The following is a 23,774-nucleotide window of genomic DNA, read 5'->3' on the forward strand; positions in this document are numbered from 1 at the left end:
GTGGCAGGGGACACAAGATCACTTGATAATTATAATGCGGGTACCCTTAGACGCTAAGCAATCAGGGCCATGGCGCCGATGCGAGCTTTTATTATTAATGTTTTAAAGTTGGTTCGATGAATGTTTTTTATTGGGTAAATACGCATATAAAATAGAGGGGATTATTTGATTTGTTAAATTTTTGAGTAACATTGTTGTTTTTGGCTTTACCGCTTTGAAAAAAAATACACGTAATATCTTCTCTGTCCCCCCCTCCCCCATCGTGATCGTGATATTTTTCTTATCAGGGTCCTCTAAACGATCATATGATTTCTGGACGTCCCCATTTAGCATGCACCAATGAGCGTGAGCGTTTTTCAAGGTCGTATCAAAGTAAGATCAAACCCGTATCGGAGTGGCTCTGTGCGGAGCAGCTCTGGCAGAACAAAATTTTGACAGTTCCGAACAACTGACAGGCCGATATCGATACCGTCCGGCGGACTGTTAATCAGTGGGCCTTTAGTGTTCTTGCCTAGAGCACTATTTATATGTCAAAATAATACACGGAGATAGCAATGATGAATAGTTACATATAATGAGAGAATATTTACAATGATTAATTTACAATTGATTTGCAAATAAGATTTTAGCTTCCGTATCGTACGAAGGAAAATTTAGTTGTGAATGACATTGACTCGTTGTCTCGTTGACGTAGAAGGTTTGTGGGCAGCCAGCATTGCGGTGCGCCACAGGTCCCTTAATAAGTATAAGTACATTTTACTTTTCATAACAGGCCTCGGTTTTCTCATGCGAGATCCACGTGAGGCAGTCGACGCTGGCTACAAGAGCCATATCTTTGTTTTATTGATACCTACCGTTCGCATCCGATCTCCCTTGAGCCCGTCCTCGTAACGAAATGAATGAAACCAAGTGCATTGATATTGGATATCCCTTCAGTTTTATTAGATCCGCCGCTTTGTGGGCTTCTTGCTACTAGTAAGCTGATATAAATCAATACCGCGTACGATTCTTTAAGGAACCCGTGCAGTTGGTGATTTTTGGGGTTCCGTACCCAAAGGGTAAAAACGGGACCTTATTACTAAGACTCCACTGTCCGTCTGTCCGTCTGTCACCAGGCTGTATCTCATGAACCGTGGTAGTCTGTCTAGACAGTTGAAATTTTCACAGATGATGTATTTCTGTTGCCGCTATAATAAGTTAATAACAAATACTAAATACGGTCGGTAAATAAAGGAAACAAAATAAATTCGCGATAGGTCTATAAATGTGAGTTAATAAATACTAAAAAGCACGGAACCCTCGGTGGGCGAGTCCGACTCGCACTTGTCCGGTTTATTAAATTCTTCTGTGGCAATCAGTCTGTCTCATGGTAGATCGTTGGACTTATAGATCCTAATTTTGTACCAATTGTTGGGCTACACTCAGGTTGTGAATAATTCCATATTTTTTATAAACTATTAACATAGCGATATCCTGTATAAAATGTATGCGTACCTATACTTTAACCCCCGTATTCATAAAACTTTACGGGCCTGATTTAGTTAAATTATGATTTATCCCTTTCTTACAAATACATAACTCAAAGTGACAGATAAAGACAAACGATTCATAGCTAATTCAGGCCAGTAACGCGTTTATGAATAACGCCATTTGACTTCCATTTTATTTACCAATATATTATCAGACGAGAATTTTATTAATTGATGTAATTTACTTGAGTATAATTAAATTTAAAGACTTTATGGATCAGCAATAAATGAGAAATTTTTACTCAACACTGTTTTCGCGGCAGCTTCATTCAATGGTGATTTTCACAAATTGTCTGTAAAGTAATTAAAAATAATTGGTTCAACATTAATCTCGTTTTCAATGAACTGTATTGATATATAATATGGCAACCACAGGCGAAATATGTACAAGACCTTCCTTTTATCAAATATTCAAAACGGAAGTCAATCGTTACTATTATGTTACTATGTGGGTACCTGTACTGTACAGCTACCACCAGTTTGCCACTGACATACACGCTATCGTAACGTAACTTACTTTCTAAGTTTCTATGCATCTCGCTCGTACTGGCATATTAGTGCGAGTGAGATGTATAGAAAGTAAAATACGTGGACGTTAGCGTATATAGTATGTTTATGTCAGTGTTGAAACGTGAGTGACTCGTGGTACGGGTACTTACTAAAGGAAAAAAGGGGTTTCCTGGATTATTTCGTTAAGGGAGCAAGTAATACAAGTCGGTACCTAATACCTACTATTTTTTTCGCTTAGTTTCTGTTTTGACGTTAACGAGACTAGACTAGATGGCCCAATTTTCTTTCCTTGCCTACTTTGAGTACCTACGTACGCATTTTTACCGCTGCCGTAATTTAAAAAATCCGGACTTTCATTTCAAAGTAGCAATCCAGAACCACTCAGCTAGCATAGCTTAAAAGCCTCTTTTTTTATACACACATAAATCGCATTACGCCGAGCAATTCAATCGAACACACAGCTCGGTGAATGCACAAAAAGGCTAATTGTCATGCGATTGCATGCATACAGGGAGGATTCTCTAATAGAATTACGACGTGTAGCACCAGTTGCTCGGTTCCTCCCGCGGACACATATCCAAACAGACTTTACATGTATGTACCACGTGTGACTTAGTCTGATTATAGAGTTAGATCAAGAAAAGTCTGCAGCGATTTTGATAGCCCACGCAGTGCAAGTGTTACTTATACGTCATAATTTCATAGAGGTTGACGTTTAAAATAACACTTGCACTGCGTGGGCTGTCAAAATCACTGCAGACTTTTCTTGGTCTAACTCTACCTGTGTTAACGATTGTGGATTTTCTTCTACTTGCGACAAATATAAATAATGTTCTTAATTTAAGTCTTGTCCTCACCGCGTGCAAGTATATAAGGGCAAATCTACACAGTTATGTCTCCTCTACTCCCAGGGAAAGGAGCACTCGACGGAGACCCCTCTTAATTGTCCCGCAATGTAAACTAGCAAAGTCTAGAAAGTCACTCGCTGTTGTTGGGGCAAAATTGTACAACTCGCTTCCTGCTGAAATAATTGAATCATGCGATACAACATTCGATAAAAAACTCAGAGCACTTTTAACTGAACTGGCGTGTTATGCCGTCGACGACTTTGTCAGTAGGGCTGCCAACCCAACCACATAAAAAAAGCAGATAGGTACGTACCTATATTTGTAAAATGTATATAAATTAATTAATTTGTAATAATTTAATTTAATTTAATTATTTATTCTATTGTAAAATTGACCTGTAAAATACTAAATTTTATTAATAAATATCTGAATCTGAATCTGAATAAGAAGTTCTAAATAAATAGTTAACATATCAATTATTTTTCATGCTTTTTACCGTAACGCCTAAACTTTCATTAATAATAATATACAGAATAAGTAGATGTTTTACATTAGATCTCACAATTTGTTAGAGTTAGTTTAATTTTTAATTAGTTTTATGTTTAGTTTATGCGTTATTTTAATTATGAAATCAATTGGTTTTTCAATAAATATACAAGAATTGCTCGTTTAAAGGTATAAGATAGGTAAGTAAAGAAACAGTGGTAACTCCATACATCAGTTTTTTTTACCAAACCGCGAGTTATTTCGTAGTCGACATCTAGCGTCAAGTAGCGAAATTTTTCAGTACTGATAGTTGACAATAGATGTCGCGGCGAACGAAAACTCTAATGCTGTTTCAGAAAACAAACAACGATTTTCAGCTAATATTATAACCGGATTAACTGGAAGTCTATTTTCAACTGTTTCTGCTTATAATATTAGTTGTAAATTGTTTTAGTAGTACATTTTTCGTCAGTAACGACACTTGTGACATCTGGTGTCAAGTAGAGGTACTGATAGTTCCACTACTGGACGTTAGATGTCGACTACGAAATAACTCGCGTTTTGGTAAGAAAACAGATTTATGGAGTTACCACTCTTTCTTTAATTTCATAGAGTAATCTCTATGATTTATTAGAAGAAATGTTATACATACTACGTTTTACTAATGTGCCAAATAAATGACCCATTATGGACAGCGCTTATAAATATGGTTGTTTCAAATATAGTCCAGTCATTATATCCAAAAAACCGACCCTACCCGTGAATAATCAGTTCTTGGATTTTTTTTCGTATGTCCCTCGGGGGGGTCACTGGGAGTGTAAATTCAAAAAGTAGACTGAATCAGGGTCCTGTGTATATTCGAAAAACAGTTTTTCTTGAATAACTCGGCCATTTTTGATTTTACAGTAAAACCGTGAGGACAAAAATTGTAGGAAATTTTATTCTCTACAAGTTTGGTCCTCACAATTTTTCTTCTAGGATCGATATACTTATTGGAAATTAAATTTGAAAAAACCCAAATTGTTCAGAATTTGATTCTCTACAAGTTTAGTCCTCTTCATTTATGCCGTAAAGTTGAAAATAAACGAGATGATGAAAATATTTAGAACTTGTCGCTTTTTTCATATTTACTTTCCAAAATATCGATCCTAGAATAAAAATTGTGAGGACCAAACTTGTAGAGAATCAAATTTCCTACAATTTTTGTCCTCACGGTTTTACTGTAAAATCAAAAATGGCCGAGTTATTCAAGAAAAACCGTTTTTCGAATATACACAGGAGCCTGAATCAGTCTACTTTTTGAATTTACACTCCCAGTGACCCCCCCGAGGGACCTACGAAAAAAAAAATCCAAGAACTGATTATTCACAGGTCAAAATCTATAATGACTGAACTAATACTATAAAACAAGGGTTGTAACAGTGATCCAGGTGACCGTAACCATGGAAACGAGTGACAAGAAAAAGTTGATTCGCTCATATTCAAATTAAAGTCTATTCAGAATAACTAAAAGCAATTTCAGGTAGGTAAGTACTAAAACATCCTCTATTTATTGGTAATAAAGTAAAAAATTGACCCAATCACAAGTTACTATCTGTTCTATTTATGAAAGGTACCCAATTAAATAGTTTGTCTAGCTAGGCGAAAGCGTTTAGGTAATCTATATTTTATATATCTGTGATAACTCCATTATGAGACAAATTATTGCCGTCTGGCAAAAGGACGACGACGATTTTCGAGCGCAGTAACTGAGGAAAATAATATTGAAGTTCTGGAATATACGCTGCTGCTAATTTACTCGGAACAGGTTGAAGCCGGTTGTTAAACGTGTTTATTTGTACACGATACAAGAGATAGTAAATTGCGAATGTACATTTTAAACGAGCATTAACTGGTTAAAATTCTAAAGCCTGTTAATGGTGGTTGTGCATAAAGTATAAACCTATTTTACAAGCTTTTATTTAGTTTCACCTGGGGGCCGATTTTTGAATTTCGATCGCTCGATTTCGTCACTCGAAAATCGGTGGAAAACGGCGAAATGCTAATTTTTGAAATACGATCGATCGAAATTTGGAATCTAGTGGTATTGACCACTCGATTTCAATTCTATTAGTAGAAATTAAATACACAAAATCGAGTAGTCGAAATTCAAAAATCGGCCCCCTGACCGTTGTCCGTCTGTAATCAAATCTTGCAAGTTAAATTTGATCCACTTCCCGGTTTCCGATTGAGCTGAAAATTAATAAATCGGATGACAATTCAATATTATGGTACCATCAAGCTGATCTGATGACGGAGACAGGAGGTGGCCATAGGAACTCTGTGATGAAAAAACTCAACCTAATTGTGTTAGGGGTTTTTAGAATTGTCTCGATGAGTATTAGTAAAGTTGTCTGTCGTAAGAAAAGTACAGTCAGCGATAAAAGCTTGTACCAAAAATGTTTTTTTTGCCATAAACTTATTTAATACATTTACAGCGAGAGTACTTTAGCACTGGTATTGTAGGTAATTGTTACAAACCTATATTTAACTTGTAATATTTGTATGTATTATGGCTCGTTTTGCAAATAAATTTTGCTTTAGTATTTGGTTGACGGAGCATTTCACCAGTCTTGCTAACGGGATTGGCGGGCTACAAAGCTACTTGACTAGTACGGCCGTAGCACGGCGGCTCTACGGTGGCCTTTTAACTAGTACGGCCGTAGCACGGCGGCTCTACGGTGGCCTTTTAACTAGTACGGCCGTAGCATGGAGGCTCTACGGTGGCCTTTTAACTAGTATGGCCGTAGCATGGCGGCTCTACGGTGGCCTTTTAACTAGTACGGCCGTAGCATGGCGGCTCTACGGTGGCCTTTTAACTAGTACGGCCGTAGCATGGCGGCTCTACGGTGGCCTTTTAACTAGTACGGCCGTAGCATGGCGGCTCTACGGTGGCCTTTTAACCATTTTACCGCCAAAGACGTGAAATGACGCGCGCGGCTACAACGCAATATGAACCTTTGTGTAATGCGACAATGTTCACGATGACGCACACGATAGGCGTAGCGTTCAAAGCATTAATGAGCTACATGTATGAAAATGCTACAAAGGTACACGACCAATGAATGCCTTTTTGTCGAGCTACAGAGCTACGGTGAGCTACGTCACCAGTGAGCGCGGGGTCCTCGGCTGGGCTGTAGTACGACAGTGCTACGGTGGAATTTTAATGAGCTACACGGGGTATATACTACAGAGATACGGTGGGGCTACGGTCGGCTACATTACCAGTGAGCGCGGGGTCTTCGGCCGGGCTGTAACACGGCGGTGCTACGGTGGCCTCGGTGGGGCTGCACGGGGGAGGTCCGTCATGGCGCTGGTTGCTCTTCTTTACCATGTAGCATCGCGGCATCGCGGCCCACGCTGCAACAAAGAACAAATTTAAAAGATACACTGCCGTAAAATGTGGTCACGTTCTACTAAAAACTGAAATTTCAAAATCACTCCTGCATCACAAAGTCAACCTGGTTTTCCAGTATTAAACATTTTAGCGCGTAGCATTTCCAAGTCCATCCTGGCATGAGTATTTACTTGAAACTTGCTCAAAGGTCGACATTGTTTGCCAACGTACAAGTATTATTTGTCTTATTTTATGTTTACACGCTTATACATATTTGCATAATATCTTATTCATAATTTTGTGAGGGCAAGTACAGTCAAAGTTCATCAATATGAATACAATTTTAATTTTTAATCAGATACAATTTTATTAGATTGTGTAAATTTTGTCTACATATGTATGACAAGCTGTACTTCGAAGCGAGAATAGCGGTGAGGTAACGCACGCAAACACGCCCCCCGGACATATTGGGCATCAGCACCGGAACTAACGCGGTTAGGCTCAGTGGCCGAAAATGTTTACCGTCACCGCACCTGTTACGCAGGTCGCGCTTTTTAACCTACTCCTACAAAAACCTACTTCATAAAACTTATGGAACCACTGATAAATGTTGTCCCTTTCTAACAAACACAAAATGACGGATATAGGGTCTTAAATAACGATTATAGGGTCTTTTTAGAGTTGACAAGCGTTTATGAATAACGGCAATTAACAAAATAAGAATCGAGTTCAAAAACAGTTTAAAATGCCTGGCTTAGTCAATTCGTGTTAGAATGTATGTGGGGTATAGTACAAATTATTCTCTTATTAATATTTATAACGTTTTTTTTTTAATTCGTCCATAGACCTTCTGTCTCTTCCTAGCTATCTATCCCACATGGTGGCGGACGATATTCTGACGGGGTCAGATTTCCTCCTTGACCTTCTCCACTTCGCCCTGTCCACGATATTCGTCCGTAAACCTTATAACGACAAATATAATAAATATCAAAAAGAAAATCCACTTGACTGATTTTCGTCGATATTTCTACGAAGCTTTTACGAGGATTTACGGAAGAATTTTTAAAATTTTATAATAACATTGAAAACATCAAAAGGTAAAATATTAGCCTGGGACAAATGTTGTTTTAAAAAAAGTATTTAAAATGTTGTTCGTCATTATGACGAATTGAAAATATCCAAATAAATTAAATACGCCAAAGGAAATCGAAATCTTATGAAGGCCACTGATGGTTTGAAAAAGCTTTTGGCATGGCTAGTTTAGAGAAAAAACGTTGCGCTTTAAATATATAATTTAACTATACATATACTAACATACGACGTCTGTCTGTCACACTCGCACGCCGAAAATCACACGGTAGCAAAAGTTAAATTACTTTTCGACAGCGGAATATGCAAATGTGACGCAAAAATGGTACAATTCATTGTATGTCTACTATCCCCGTTCTTTCGCTATTCGGATTTAGCATATTTAAATCAATCTCAAATATATTTTACGCTGGAAACAATTGATAAAATATAAAAGCCGGAATTATCATGAATAATAAACGTACTCGTATCCTTAGACATATTTATTATTTAGGTATATCATATTATTAAATTACTTAAGTTTCAATTCATTTGTACATATACAGGATGTCCCTAGCTATTGGACAAAGCCGAAATGTACATATGCATTAGGGTATTTAGAACCAGTATACAAAGTATCATAACAATCGGTGTAGCGGTTACGAAGAAATTAACAAATTACGATTTTTTTACTTTGGAGCAACCTGTATGTGTTAGTAGCTCCTGAGGTGATAAATAGTATGAAACCTTCGACCGTTTTGATTATCTTTTTTATTTATGACATTACTAAGATTCTGACTTGTGACAAATGTCATCATTGCCGCACATTTTCAAACAAATTCTCAAAAGCACTGCCAATGATTAATACAGTATGTTTCTTTTTGTTGTCGATTATTGGAAATAACTTTTGTTTGATAATTTATTTTCTTATCTTTTGTTCTAATTAAAAAAATATTACCGTAAGAGCATTTCTGAGAAGTAACCCTACGTGGGATTTCAGGGTTTGTCCAATGGCTAAGGTCACGTTGTATACATAATTGAGAATATTTTGCATGCTATGGATTATGGCTAAACAAAAGAATACTGTGAGAACACCTGTAAACCCATCGATCCTATTAGAGCGAAATAAAATTGATTGATTGATTGATTGATTTGTGTCAGTAGGTATCGGAAGTAATGCCAATATTATTTTTTCCATTTCACGGGCTGTCCCGTACAAACGCATTTTATTTCCTTTGTTGCGACCTTTTTTTCGGCATTTAAAGCAGGTGATTATTTTTCTGTGCATATTTTTGACCATTTGTCATAGAAAAGGAAACTCTTATACCTGCAAACCTTCAGAATATTCGCATTTGTACGGGACAAACGGTAGACAATTTCATGGAGTGCTCCATTTTAGATGTACCTACGTATAGTTTTATTCAGCGCTACCGAAAACAGAAATAACAGGAAAGCTTTACGTAATTAGTAGAAATATCAAGCATTCGTGTACACGTTTGTGTCATTTAGCTAAATTGGCATTACATTCGGTTTAATAAACTCGAATTTCGGCATGAAATCTTAATGAAATCAAATGACTTGCCGCTTTGTGAAGCTAATTCTAAATATTAAACTAACTGGACCTCTCTGTTTGAACTAGATTTCGTCACTCGCTCGATTCGCCTATTTGGACAAATCTGCCGGGCGAGGAGAATTCAGAATATTGGCGTATTTGGTATTGACACTGTATGTCGACGACACAGCACAATTAGATTAACGTATCGAATGACATCTGTTGACTTCACGAGGCGTCATATCCAAAAAAAAATTAAAAGTAGGCGGCCCGAATCGTTTTTTTAAGAATCTAGATTATGTCAAAGTGCACCATAACAAAATAACAAAAACTGTTGATTACAATATCAAAGCTCGAAATTGGAAGGCTTTGACTTGCAAACTAGACTGGAATTTGACATAAATATCTCTGGATTCCCAATCCAACATTTTTACTAGTAGCTGCTTTGTTACTGCACACCGTTGTATGGGGACCTTGCACTTTGAGACTATGCGCTGAAACTTGGCACAGTTGATTCTTAGCTGGTCTTGAGCAGATACAGACCGGGAGACCTCGAGAGCCACGTCTCATTTAGTGGGGGGGAGGGGGGGAAGTTCGACGCCGCCGCGCTTCACTTGGAGCAACATTTCTCTAAAACTATACCTATTAGAGAATGTAATATATCATTTTCGGATAAATTAAGGATGAGGAATCTAGTTTTGGAACAAAAACAATGCACTTTCTAACAAAAAAAAAGCATAAAGTAGAAAAGACTAAAAAACGTATTTTTGATTTTTTCATAATTACCAATTTTTTTTTAAAGTATAGCAGGAATCTGAAAACAAAAAATACAGTCGTAAAGCTACACTTATTACGTTTAAGAAAATATATAGTTTAATATACAAAACTGTTGATAAATGGGAGATAAAAAATAATATTAAGCGTGGGTCAGAGTGATCTCAATACAAAATATGATGAATGTGGGAAAGTTACTTATAATTTGTTCTACAATCGTTTATTTTTCTTGTTTTTCGTAAATAACTCGTAAACGGTAGCCCACAGCAAAAAAATATCTTTTACGTAAATAATCTGTTTCAGATTTCTTATAAAATAAGTACTACTGTTTTTCGGTACCATCAATATTAAAAAAAATATTGAAGGGAGAAAATAAATACTTAGGTCCCCTTTTTTAGTCATTCGTAAATAACTCGTAAACGAAGGCCAATAGCAAAACAATTTTTAGTACATGAATAATTTACATAAAATTTCCTACAAAAAAGGTCATTCGAACTTTTTCGCTAGGATCAATATTAAAAACGATATTAAAGAGAGAAAATAAATTCTAAGGTCCCCTTTTTAAATATTGATCCTAGCGAAAAAGTTTGAATAACCTTTTTTGTAGGAAATTTTATGCTAATTATTCTTGTGTTAAAATATTTTTTGCTATTGGACATCCTTTACGAGTTATTTACGAATGACTAAAAAAGAGGACCTTAGTATTTATTTTCTCCCTTCAATATTTTTTTTAATATTGACCTTAGCGAAAAAAAGGACCACTTATTTTATAAGAAATCTTAAACAGATTATTTACGTAAAAGATATTTTTTTGCTGTGGGCTACCGTTTACGAGTTATTTACGAAATTATTAAAAAATAAACGATTGTAGAACAAATTATAAGTAACTTTCCCACATTCATAATATTATGTATTGAGATCACTCTGGCCCACGCTTAATATTATTTTTTATCTCCCATTTATCAACAGTTTTGTATATTAAACTATATATTTTCTTAAACGTAATAAGTGTAGCTTTACGACTGTATTTTTTGTTTTCAGATTCCTGCTATACTTTAAAAAAAAAATGGTAATTATGAAAAAATCAAAAATACGTTTTTTAGTCTTTTCTACTTTATGCTTTTTTTTTGTTAGAAAGTGCATTGTTTTTGTTCCAAAACTAGATTCCTCATCCTTAATTTATCCGAAAATGATATATTACATTCCCTAATAGGTATAGTTTTAGAGAAATGTTGCTCCAAGTGAAGCGCGGCGGCGTCGAACTTCCCCCCCTCCCCCCCCACTAAATGAGACGTGGCTCTCGAGGTCTCCCGGTCTGTATCTGCTCATGACCAGCTAAGAATCAACTGTGCCAAGTTTCAGCGCATAGTCACAAAGTGCAAGGTGTCGTGCACTAACAAACTAGCTATAGGTACTCGTGCTTCCGTGAAGTGCTTCCGTTTTCGTCATTTGAAAAAAATCTCGTATCTCGCACTGCTACTCAAAGTTAAAACACAGTAACTCCGTATAACTATGCATCCTATACCTAGTTACCACATTTATCTTTTGATTGATAGAACAAGATACGAGTTTTTTTCAAAGTAGATACGATATGACAAAATACGTAAATAGCAGCCGATTTACAAGAATTATAATGCCTCTAGCTTCACAAGAAATTAAGCGACCGTAGCGATACGGAATACGGAAAACGGACGTGAAAAACCCTTACCGATAAACAAAACAGGGGTAAGAAATGAACATTATTTTTTTACACCAAACAGGGTCAGGCGCAAAAACGGTTGGTTACCCCGGCTCTAGTTGTATACTCATAAACGTATACGTAACCCTACTTAGGTCGTTACACACTAACGGAGTTTCCAGAGAAGATTCCGTTGCGTTTGGATAATGGAATACTGTGTGCACTTGGCTTAGCTCGTAGCTGAACACAAATCCCAAATTGTCTCTTGTCAAAGCGCCTGCCGGTAAGCACGCGCTCTGACTTGTGTTTAACAACGCTTTCTCATTTGATCAGCTGTTTCATACTAAATATGTACAGACACGGAGTTTAATTGTTAAGCAATTAAGGGTTTACTTTACATTGGCCATTTCACATCGTTAGATTGACTTCCAAATTAGCTTGAACCCTAAATGGCTCAACAATTAAACCCGTGACTACAGTAGTAACTAGTAACACTCAACTATAGTCCAATAATATATACAACTAGGCACAAGTTCAACACCTAATTATACAAATACCAACGCCATTATTTTCTGGGTGTTTTCCGGCATTTATGAACTCAGAACTATTACGTATATAATTCAGTCACACATAAACCAAGGTATACTTAGCTTTGAACCATAGTTGGTATATTTTAAACTAGGTTTAGTTGGGTGGTTTTACGGTAAAGTAATCATATTAGATTATTCGTATCAGTATATTGTTGGCTAGCAAAGTCTTTGTATTTTAGCTGAAAGCATGCTGCTGGATAGGTAAATCCGACCTGTGCCCGGTTTATCAAAAGCTTGTAACTTGTAATACAAGTGGAAGTCCCTTTCTAACAAAACCTGTCAAAAAGTGACATCCGCTTGTAACTATTACAAGTTACAACCTTTTGAGAAACGGGCCCTGAGCTCGACCACTATTCATAGTTTAAGCCAACTCTGATTGTTTGCGCAGATAAAGGGTTAAACGGGACCTCAAGTAATTCAATTACTCTCTGAAGCGGTCAAGCTATGTCAAGAAGTTTCCAGCATTGAGTAGTAATTGCAATAACGCACTGTAATTGAATAGTCGAATACTGAACGCGCTTAATTGTTACTGGCTGTGACAAATGTTCAGTTAAATTAGTTAGATTCAATCAAATGCTTGTAATTAAATACAGAAGATCGACAACCTCCATACATTTTTCTAAATACACTTCTGACATTTGTTTTATAAGGTCAATGTGGCTAATTCCGTCATAGGGGCTATTCCGTCCACTAGCATTTTTCTCGAAGAACGAACAACATTGATAATTTCGTCGACAAAGCAGCGATAGCCACATGACCTTATCTAGATTCGTTATATGCGTGTGATGTCGGCATTGTATTTTAATTTATATTTTAACTGCTTTATTGTTCTTTTATGATTTTTCAATAACACTGTACCTTTCTCTTAGCTTAGGTATTTTGAATTTAGTAGCTATACCTATATAAGTAAATATTTATGTCAAACGCCGAAAAGCACATAATGGACCCGACTTATAACCTAAACCCATGATGACGAAATAAATGAATTTTAAATAGTGTGTATCATTATTGTTGTAGGTGGCGCTATTTACTATTTTTACATTTCAGCTTTGTGCATTTATGGATTTGACCGCCATAGTATACTGCAGTCGGATTTTGATCAAGAAAACTACCTATTAGATGTGAAAACGCAAACAAATCTAGTTTTTTTTAGAAATGTCTCAAGAAGTGCCTACATAGGTAATTAATACCCTTGCAAATTACAGAAAGAACAGTCAGTAGTAAAAGCGTGTACTCAACAAAAAATACAGTAACATGATAAGTATATAAAAGTACCACTAAATTGTAAATAAACCAAACAAGACACCAATAAGTATTAGCAAAATAATATCTGCAATTAGGAATGTGCATGAGTTGAGCGCACATGTTATTTTATTTTCACTTGCTTGACATTGAAATGTGGACTGTATACAGTAGGACATTAAGTAACTTTTTGAATATTCTATTTAGTTAATACCATAAATGGTCCTTACCATGCAGTAACTCTGTTTTCAGGGGTGTTATCACGGAAAAACATAATTAGGGGCGAGGCGGAAAACCAGTAGAGTAAATTTAATTTAGGACTACGCAATAAAACATTACAAACGTGTATATTTCATAGGGAAGGGGTTTCGGTGTCTAGTAGTGAAGTGAAGTGTTAAATGTTCAAACGCTAAGTACCTATCAATATACGAGCGGTTAAACAACAACTTTACCCCCTTGTAAAACAAATAACTATTAGACTATTACCGCCTTATTCATAAACGCGCTACAAACCTCAATTAGGTAGCTAATAGTCGGTTGTCCTTATCTGTCATTTTGACTTATGTATTTGTAAGAAAGGGATAAAACATAATTTAACTAAATCGGGCCCGTAAAGTTTTATGGATAAGGGGGTTAATTGATATGTATCTTATTAATTATGTCTATTAACCATGAATCATTCGTATGATAAAGTTTACTAGTGTTTGGAAAAGAATAACATTATAAAACAAAGTCCCCCGCCGCGTCTGTCTATTTGTGTGTTTGTATGTTTGTTCCCGATAAACTCAAAAACTACTTAACGGATTTTCATGCGGTTTTCACCTATCCATAGAGTGATTCTTGAGGAAGGTTTAGGTGTATTATTTGTTAACCCGTGCGAAGCCGGGGCGGGTCGCTAGTATAATAATAATACCGTTGGTTCTCTTTTAAAAACAGATAGGTTCAGTATTATTGAATTTAGTCAAAAGTCAAATTTTGTAGGTTCTTATTTTATCATCTTATCTCAATGTTAGGACATATTAAAAATAGTCGCTTACTTTTACCATGACGGTCACACCAACCATCGTGTAATCTATTACGGTTACAAACATGCAGGTTTTTAATATTCAGCCGGACGGACAGACGTCGTAAACTTAGTATTAAGATTCCGCTACTGGCATTCGGCTACGGAACCCTAAGAACTGTTATAGCTATTAAAAACAAAATCAAACCAGCCCGGACGCGCGAATTCTGGCTTAATGCGATTATTGGTAAACAATTCTCTTTCAATATTAAGTTACCGTGAGGCCGGGGAGGCAGGGATTGTCTAACGAGTATTTCAAGGTCGGGCGCTAGAGAATCTTTGTATGTACTTATTTATAAACTAGCGACCTGCCCCGGCTTCGCACCGTGTAACAAATTAATTATACACCTAAACCTTCATCAAGTCAAGAATCACTGCTGTATTCGAACTTCAAGATTTTCACAAGAGACGACACGTACTAGATCCATTCTAGATACGTTATAGTTTAGATATCAACTAGTTCTCTTTTGCAGCTCAATTCGGGCAACCAATGTCACTTTTACGTTAGATAGAGTAAGATATCTATTAGATGTGAATTGGATCTCTAAGTCATATCCTGTGGAAATCGTTCAACAGTATCTCCAGAATAGACATGTGCGCCGCGCCGCCGCGCCGCCGCCGCCGACGATTTTTCCACGCCGCCGCCGCCGATAAATTGGACCGGCGTATAATCGGCGTGGAAAATTTTGATACCTATCGTGTCTTATTCCATGTTGCGTAGTGAGTAGATAGTATCAGAGGTATAATTTAAAGATCCTTATGGTTTTTCGCTTATTATTTGCCATTGAACCAAATTAGCATCATTTTTGTCGTTGCGGTGTTAGCTGTGATAACGATTTAGCATTTAAAGCAGGTGATTATTTTTCTGTGCATATTTTTGACCATTTGTCATAGAAAAGGAAACTCTTATACCTGCAAACCTTCAGAATATTCGCATTTGTACGGGACAAACGGTAGACAATTTCATGGAGTGCTCCATTTTAGATGTACCTACGTATAGTTTTATTCAGCGCTACCGAAAACAGAAATAACAGGAAAGCTTTACGTAATTAGTAGAAATATCAAGCATTCGTGTACACGTTTGTGTCATTTAGCTAAATTGGCATTACATTCGGTTTAATAAACTCGAATTTCGGCATGAAATCTTAATGAAATCAAATGACTTGCCGCTTTGTGAAGCTAATTCTAAATATTAAACTAACTGGACCTCTCTGTTTGAACTAGATTTCGTCACTCGCTCGATTCGCCTATTTGGACAAATCTGCCGGGCGAGGAGAATTCAGAATATTGGCGTATTTGGTATTGACACTGTATGTCGACGACACAGCACAATTAGATTAACGTATCGAATGACATCTGTTGACTTCACGAGGCGTCATATCCAAAAAAAAATTAAAAGTAGGCGGCCCGAATCGTTTTTTTAAGAATCTAGATTATGTCAAAGTGCACCATAACAAAATAACAAAAACTGTTGATTACAATATCAAAGCTCGAAATTGGAAGGCTTTGACTTGCAAACTAGACTGGAATTTGACATAAATATCTCTGGATTCCCAATCCAACATTTTTACTAGTAGCTGCTTTGTTACTGCACACCGTTGTATGGGGACCTTGCACTTTGAGACTATGCGCTGAAACTTGGCACAGTTGATTCTTAGCTGGTCTTGAGCAGATACAGACCGGGAGACCTCGAGAGCCACGTCTCATTTAGTGGGGGGGAGGGGGGGAAGTTCGACGCCGCCGCGCTTCACTTGGAGCAACATTTCTCTAAAACTATACCTATTAGAGAATGTAATATATCATTTTCGGATAAATTAAGGATGAGGAATCTAGTTTTGGAACAAAAACAATGCACTTTCTAACAAAAAAAAAGCATAAAGTAGAAAAGACTAAAAAACGTATTTTTGATTTTTTCATAATTACCAATTTTTTTTTAAAGTATAGCAGGAATCTGAAAACAAAAAATACAGTCGTAAAGCTACACTTATTACGTTTAAGAAAATATATAGTTTAATATACAAAACTGTTGATAAATGGGAGATAAAAAATAATATTAAGCGTGGGTCAGAGTGATCTCAATACAAAATATGATGAATGTGGGAAAGTTACTTATAATTTGTTCTACAATCGTTTATTTTTCTTGTTTTTCGTAAATAACTCGTAAACGGTAGCCCACAGCAAAAAAATATCTTTTACGTAAATAATCTGTTTCAGATTTCTTATAAAATAAGTACTACTGTTTTTCGGTACCATCAATATTAAAAAAAATATTGAAGGGAGAAAATAAATACTTAGGTCCCCTTTTTTAGTCATTCGTAAATAACTCGTAAACGAAGGCCAATAGCAAAACAATTTTTAGTACATGAATAATTTACATAAAATTTCCTACAAAAAAGGTCATTCGAACTTTTTCGCTAGGATCAATATTAAAAACGATATTAAAGAGAGAAAATAAATTCTAAGGTCCCCTTTTTAAATATTGATCCTAGCGAAAAAGTTTGAATAACCTTTTTTGTAGGAAATTTTATGCTAATTATTCTTGTGTTAAAATATTTTTTGCTATTGGACATCCTTTACGAGTTATTTACGAATGACTAAAAAAGAGGACCTTAGTATTTATTTTCTCCCTTCAATATTTTTTTTAATATTGACCTTAGCGAAAAAAAGGACCACTTATTTTATAAGAAATCTTAAACAGATTATTTACGTAAAAGATATTTTTTTGCTGTGGGCTACCGTTTACGAGTTATTTACGAAATTATTAAAAAATAAACGATTGTAGAACAAATTATAAGTAACTTTCCCACATTCATAATATTATGTATTGAGATCACTCTGGCCCACGCTTAATATTATTTTTTATCTCCCATTTATCAACAGTTTTGTATATTAAACTATATATTTTCTTAAACGTAATAAGTGTAGCTTTACGACTGTATTTTTTGTTTTCAGATTCCTGCTATACTTTAAAAAAAAAATGGTAATTATGAAAAAATCAAAAATACGTTTTTTAGTCTTTTCTACTTTATGCTTTTTTTTTGTTAGAAAGTGCATTGTTTTTGTTCCAAAACTAGATTCCTCATCCTTAATTTATCCGAAAATGATATATTACATTCCCTAATAGGTATAGTTTTAGAGAAATGTTGCTCCAAGTGAAGCGCGGCGGCGTCGAACTTCCCCCCCTCCCCCCCCACTAAATGAGACGTGGCTCTCGAGGTCTCCCGGTCTGTATCTGCTCATGACCAGCTAAGAATCAACTGTGCCAAGTTTCAGCGCATAGTCACAAAGTGCAAGGTGTCGTGCACTAACAAACTAGCTATAGGTACTCGTGCTTCCGTGAAGTGCTTCCGTTTTCGTCATTTGAAAAAAATCTCGTATCTCGCACTGCTACTCAAAGTTAAAACACAGTAACTCCGTATAACTATGCATCCTATACCTAGTTACCACATTTATCTTTTGATTGATAGAACAAGATACGAGTTTTTTTCAAAGTAGATACGATATGACAAAATACGTAAATAGCAGCCGATTTACAAGAATTATAATGCCTCTAGCTTCACAAGAAATTAAGCGACCGTAGCGATACGGAATACGGAAAACGGACGTGAAAAACCCTTACCGATAAACAAAACAGGGGTAAGAAATGAACATTATTTTTTTACACCAAACAGGGTCAGGCGCAAAAACGGTTGGTTACCCCGGCTCTAGTTGTATACTCATAAACGTATACGTAACCCTACTTAGGTCGTTACACACTAACGGAGTTTCCAGAGAAGATTCCGTTGCGTTTGGATAATGGAATACTGTGTGCACTTGGCTTAGCTCGTAGCTGAACACAAATCCCAAATTGTCTCTTGTCAAAGCGCCTGCCGGTAAGCACGCGCTCTGACTTGTGTTTAACAACGCTTTCTCATTTGATCAGCTGTTTCATACTAAATATGTACAGACACGGAGTTTAATTGTTAAGCAATTAAGGGTTTACTTTACATTGGCCATTTCACATCGTTAGATTGACTTCCAAATTAGCTTGAACCCTAAATGGCTCAACAATTAAACCCGTGACTACAGTAGTAACTAGTAACACTCAACTATAGTCCAATAATATATACAACTAGGCACAAGTTCAACACCTAATTATACAAATACCAACGCCATTATTTTCTGGGTGTTTTCCGGCATTTATGAACTCAGAACTATTACGTATATAATTCAGTCACACATAAACCAAGGTATACTTAGCTTTGAACCATAGTTGGTATATTTTAAACTAGGTTTAGTTGGGTGGTTTTACGGTAAAGTAATCATATTAGATTATTCGTATCAGTATATTGTTGGCTAGCAAAGTCTTTGTATTTTAGCTGAAAGCATGCTGCTGGATAGGTAAATCCGACCTGTGCCCGGTTTATCAAAAGCTTGTAACTTGTAATACAAGTGGAAGTCCCTTTCTAACAAAACCTGTCAAAAAGTGACATCCGCTTGTAACTATTACAAGTTACAACCTTTTGAGAAACGGGCCCTGAGCTCGACCACTATTCATAGTTTAAGCCAACTCTGATTGTTTGCGCAGATAAAGGGTTAAACGGGACCTCAAGTAATTCAATTACTCTCTGAAGCGGTCAAGCTATGTCAAGAAGTTTCCAGCATTGAGTAGTAATTGCAATAACGCACTGTAATTGAATAGTCGAATACTGAACGCGCTTAATTGTTACTGGCTGTGACAAATGTTCAGTTAAATTAGTTAGATTCAATCAAATGCTTGTAATTAAATACAGAAGATCGACAACCTCCATACATTTTTCTAAATACACTTCTGACATTTGTTTTATAAGGTCAATGTGGCTAATTCCGTCATAGGGGCTATTCCGTCCACTAGCATTTTTCTCGAAGAACGAACAACATTGATAATTTCGTCGACAAAGCAGCGATAGCCACATGACCTTATCTAGATTCGTTATATGCGTGTGATGTCGGCATTGTATTTTAATTTATATTTTAACTGCTTTATTGTTCTTTTATGATTTTTCAATAACACTGTACCTTTCTCTTAGCTTAGGTATTTTGAATTTAGTAGCTATACCTATATAAGTAAATATTTATGTCAAACGCCGAAAAGCACATAATGGACCCGACTTATAACCTAAACCCATGATGACGAAATAAATGAATTTTAAATAGTGTGTATCATTATTGTTGTAGGTGGCGCTATTTACTATTTTTACATTTCAGCTTTGTGCATTTATGGATTTGACCGCCATAGTATACTGCAGTCGGATTTTGATCAAGAAAACTACCTATTAGATGTGAAAACGCAAACAAATCTAGTTTTTTTTAGAAATGTCTCAAGAAGTGCCTACATAGGTAATTAATACCCTTGCAAATTACAGAAAGAACAGTCAGTAGTAAAAGCGTGTACTCAACAAAAAATACAGTAACATGATAAGTATATAAAAGTACCACTAAATTGTAAATAAACCAAACAAGACACCAATAAGTATTAGCAAAATAATATCTGCAATTAGGAATGTGCATGAGTTGAGCGCACATGTTATTTTATTTTCACTTGCTTGACATTGAAATGTGGACTGTATACAGTAGGACATTAAGTAACTTTTTGAATATTCTATTTAGTTAATACCATAAATGGTCCTTACCATGCAGTAACTCTGTTTTCAGGGGTGTTATCACGGAAAAACATAATTAGGGGCGAGGCGGAAAACCAGTAGAGTAAATTTAATTTAGGACTACGCAATAAAACATTACAAACGTGTATATTTCATAGGGAAGGGGTTTCGGTGTCTAGTAGTGAAGTGAAGTGTTAAATGTTCAAACGCTAAGTACCTATCAATATACGAGCGGTTAAACAACAACTTTACCCCCTTGTAAAACAAATAACTATTAGACTATTACCGCCTTATTCATAAACGCGCTACAAACCTCAATTAGGTAGCTAATAGTCGGTTGTCCTTATCTGTCATTTTGACTTATGTATTTGTAAGAAAGGGATAAAACATAATTTAACTAAATCGGGCCCGTAAAGTTTTATGGATAAGGGGGTTAATTGATATGTATCTTATTAATTATGTCTATTAACCATGAATCATTCGTATGATAAAGTTTACTAGTGTTTGGAAAAGAATAACATTATAAAACAAAGTCCCCCGCCGCGTCTGTCTATTTGTGTGTTTGTATGTTTGTTCCCGATAAACTCAAAAACTACTTAACGGATTTTCATGCGGTTTTCACCTATCCATAGAGTGATTCTTGAGGAAGGTTTAGGTGTATTATTTGTTAACCCGTGCGAAGCCGGGGCGGGTCGCTAGTATAATAATAATACCGTTGGTTCTCTTTTAAAAACAGATAGGTTCAGTATTATTGAATTTAGTCAAAAGTCAAATTTTGTAGGTTCTTATTTTATCATCTTATCTCAATGTTAGGACATATTAAAAATAGTCGCTTACTTTTACCATGACGGTCACACCAACCATCGTGTAATCTATTACGGTTACAAACATGCAGGTTTTTAATATTCAGCCGGACGGACAGACGTCGTAAACTTAGTATTAAGATTCCGCTACTGGCATTCGGCTACGGAACCCTAAGAACTGTTATAGCTATTAAAAACAAAATCAAACCAGCCCGGACGCGCGAATTCTGGCTTAATGCGATTATTGGTAAACAATTCTCTTTCAATATTAAGTTACCGTGAGGCCGGGGAGGCAGGGATTGTCTAACGAGTATTTCAAGGTCGGGCGCTAGAGAATCTTTGTATGTACTTATTTATAAACTAGCGACCTGCCCCGGCTTCGCACCGTGTAACAAATTAATTATACACCTAAACCTTCATCAAGTCAAGAATCACTGCTGTATTCGAACTTCAAGATTTTCACAAGAGACGACACGTACTAGATCCATTCTAGATACGTTATAGTTTAGATATCAACTAGTTCTCTTTTGCAGCTCAATTCGGGCAACCAATGTCACTTTTACGTTAGATAGAGTAAGATATCTATTAGATGTGAATTGGATCTCTAAGTCATATCCTGTGGAAATCGTTCAACAGTATCTCCAGAATAGACATGTGCGCCGCGCCGCCGCGCCGCCGCCGCCGACGATTTTTCCACGCCGCCGCCGCCGATAAATTGGACCGGCGTATAATCGGCGTGGAAAATTTTGATACCTATCGTGTCTTATTCCATGTTGCGTAGTGAGTAGATAGTATCAGAGGTATAATTTAAAGATCCTTATGGTTTTTCGCTTATTATTTGCCATTGAACCAAATTAGCATCATTTTTGTCGTTGCGGTGTTAGCTGTGATAACGATTTAGCATTTAAAGCAGGTGATTATTTTTCTGTGCATATTTTTGACCATTTGTCATAGAAAAGGAAACTCTTATACCTGCAAACCTTCAGAATATTCGCATTTGTACGGGACAAACGGTAGACAATTTCATGGAGTGCTCCATTTTAGATGTACCTACGTATAGTTTTATTCAGCGCTACCGAAAACAGAAATAACAGGAAAGCTTTACGTAATTAGTAGAAATATCAAGCATTCGTGTACACGTTTGTGTCATTTAGCTAAATTGGCATTACATTCGGTTTAATAAACTCGAATTTCGGCATGAAATCTTAATGAAATCAAATGACTTGCCGCTTTGTGAAGCTAATTCTAAATATTAAACTAACTGGACCTCTCTGTTTGAACTAGATTTCGTCACTCGCTCGATTCGCCTATTTGGACAAATCTGCCGGGCGAGGAGAATTCAGAATATTGGCGTATTTGGTATTGACACTGTATGTCGACGACACAGCACAATTAGATTAACGTATCGAATGACATCTGTTGACTTCACGAGGCGTCATATCCAAAAAAAAATTAAAAGTAGGCGGCCCGAATCGTTTTTTTAAGAATCTAGATTATGTCAAAGTGCACCATAACAAAATAACAAAAACTGTTGATTACAATATCAAAGCTCGAAATTGGAAGGCTTTGACTTGCAAACTAGACTGGAATTTGACATAAATATCTCTGGATTCCCAATCCAACATTTTTACTAGTAGCTGCTTTGTTACTGCACACCGTTGTATGGGGACCTTGCACTTTGAGACTATGCGCTGAAACTTGGCACAGTTGATTCTTAGCTGGTCTTGAGCAGATACAGACCGGGAGACCTCGAGAGCCACGTCTCATTTAGTGGGGGGGAGGGGGGGAAGTTCGACGCCGCCGCGCTTCACTTGGAGCAACATTTCTCTAAAACTATACCTATTAGAGAATGTAATATATCATTTTCGGATAAATTAAGGATGAGGAATCTAGTTTTGGAACAAAAACAATGCACTTTCTAACAAAAAAAAAGCATAAAGTAGAAAAGACTAAAAAACGTATTTTTGATTTTTTCATAATTACCAATTTTTTTTTAAAGTATAGCAGGAATCTGAAAACAAAAAATACAGTCGTAAAGCTACACTTATTACGTTTAAGAAAATATATAGTTTAATATACAAAACTGTTGATAAATGGGAGATAAAAAATAATATTAAGCGTGGGTCAGAGTGATCTCAATACAAAATATGATGAATGTGGGAAAGTTACTTATAATTTGTTCTACAATCGTTTATTTTTCTTGTTTTTCGTAAATAACTCGTAAACGGTAGCCCACAGCAAAAAAATATCTTTTACGTAAATAATCTGTTTCAGATTTCTTATAAAATAAGTACTACTGTTTTTCGGTACCATCAATATTAAAAAAAATATTGAAGGGAGAAAATAAATACTTAGGTCCCCTTTTTTAGTCATTCGTAAATAACTCGTAAACGAAGGCCAATAGCAAAACAATTTTTAGTACATGAATAATTTACATAAAATTTCCTACAAAAAAGGTCATTCGAACTTTTTCGCTAGGATCAATATTAAAAACGATATTAAAGAGAGAAAATAAATTCTAAGGTCCCCTTTTTAAATATTGATCCTAGCGAAAAAGTTTGAATAACCTTTTTTGTAGGAAATTTTATGCTAATTATTCTTGTGTTAAAATATTTTTTGCTATTGGACATCCTT

The 23,774-nt window shown here is 36.0% G+C and overlaps 1 protein-coding gene across 1 annotated transcript in view; it reads right to left on the bottom strand.

Moving 5' to 3' along the window:
• LOC134804110 (zinc finger protein SNAI2-like) overlaps positions 1 to 23,774 on the bottom strand; it is a 64,215-nt gene that overhangs the window by 9,098 nt on the left and 31,343 nt on the right. Inside the window, exon 2 of the mRNA XM_063777052.1 lies at positions 6,638 to 6,772. Coding sequence (XP_063633122.1) covers positions 6,638 to 6,761 — 124 coding nt within the window. The 5' untranslated portion in view covers positions 6,762 to 6,772. The remainder of the gene's footprint in view (positions 1 to 6,637; positions 6,773 to 23,774) is intronic.

The sequence above is a fragment of the Cydia splendana genome, chromosome Z (genome assembly GCF_910591565.1).
Source record: "Cydia splendana chromosome Z, ilCydSple1.2, whole genome shotgun sequence".
In the NCBI taxonomy this organism is placed as follows: Eukaryota; Metazoa; Arthropoda; class Insecta; order Lepidoptera; family Tortricidae; genus Cydia; species Cydia splendana.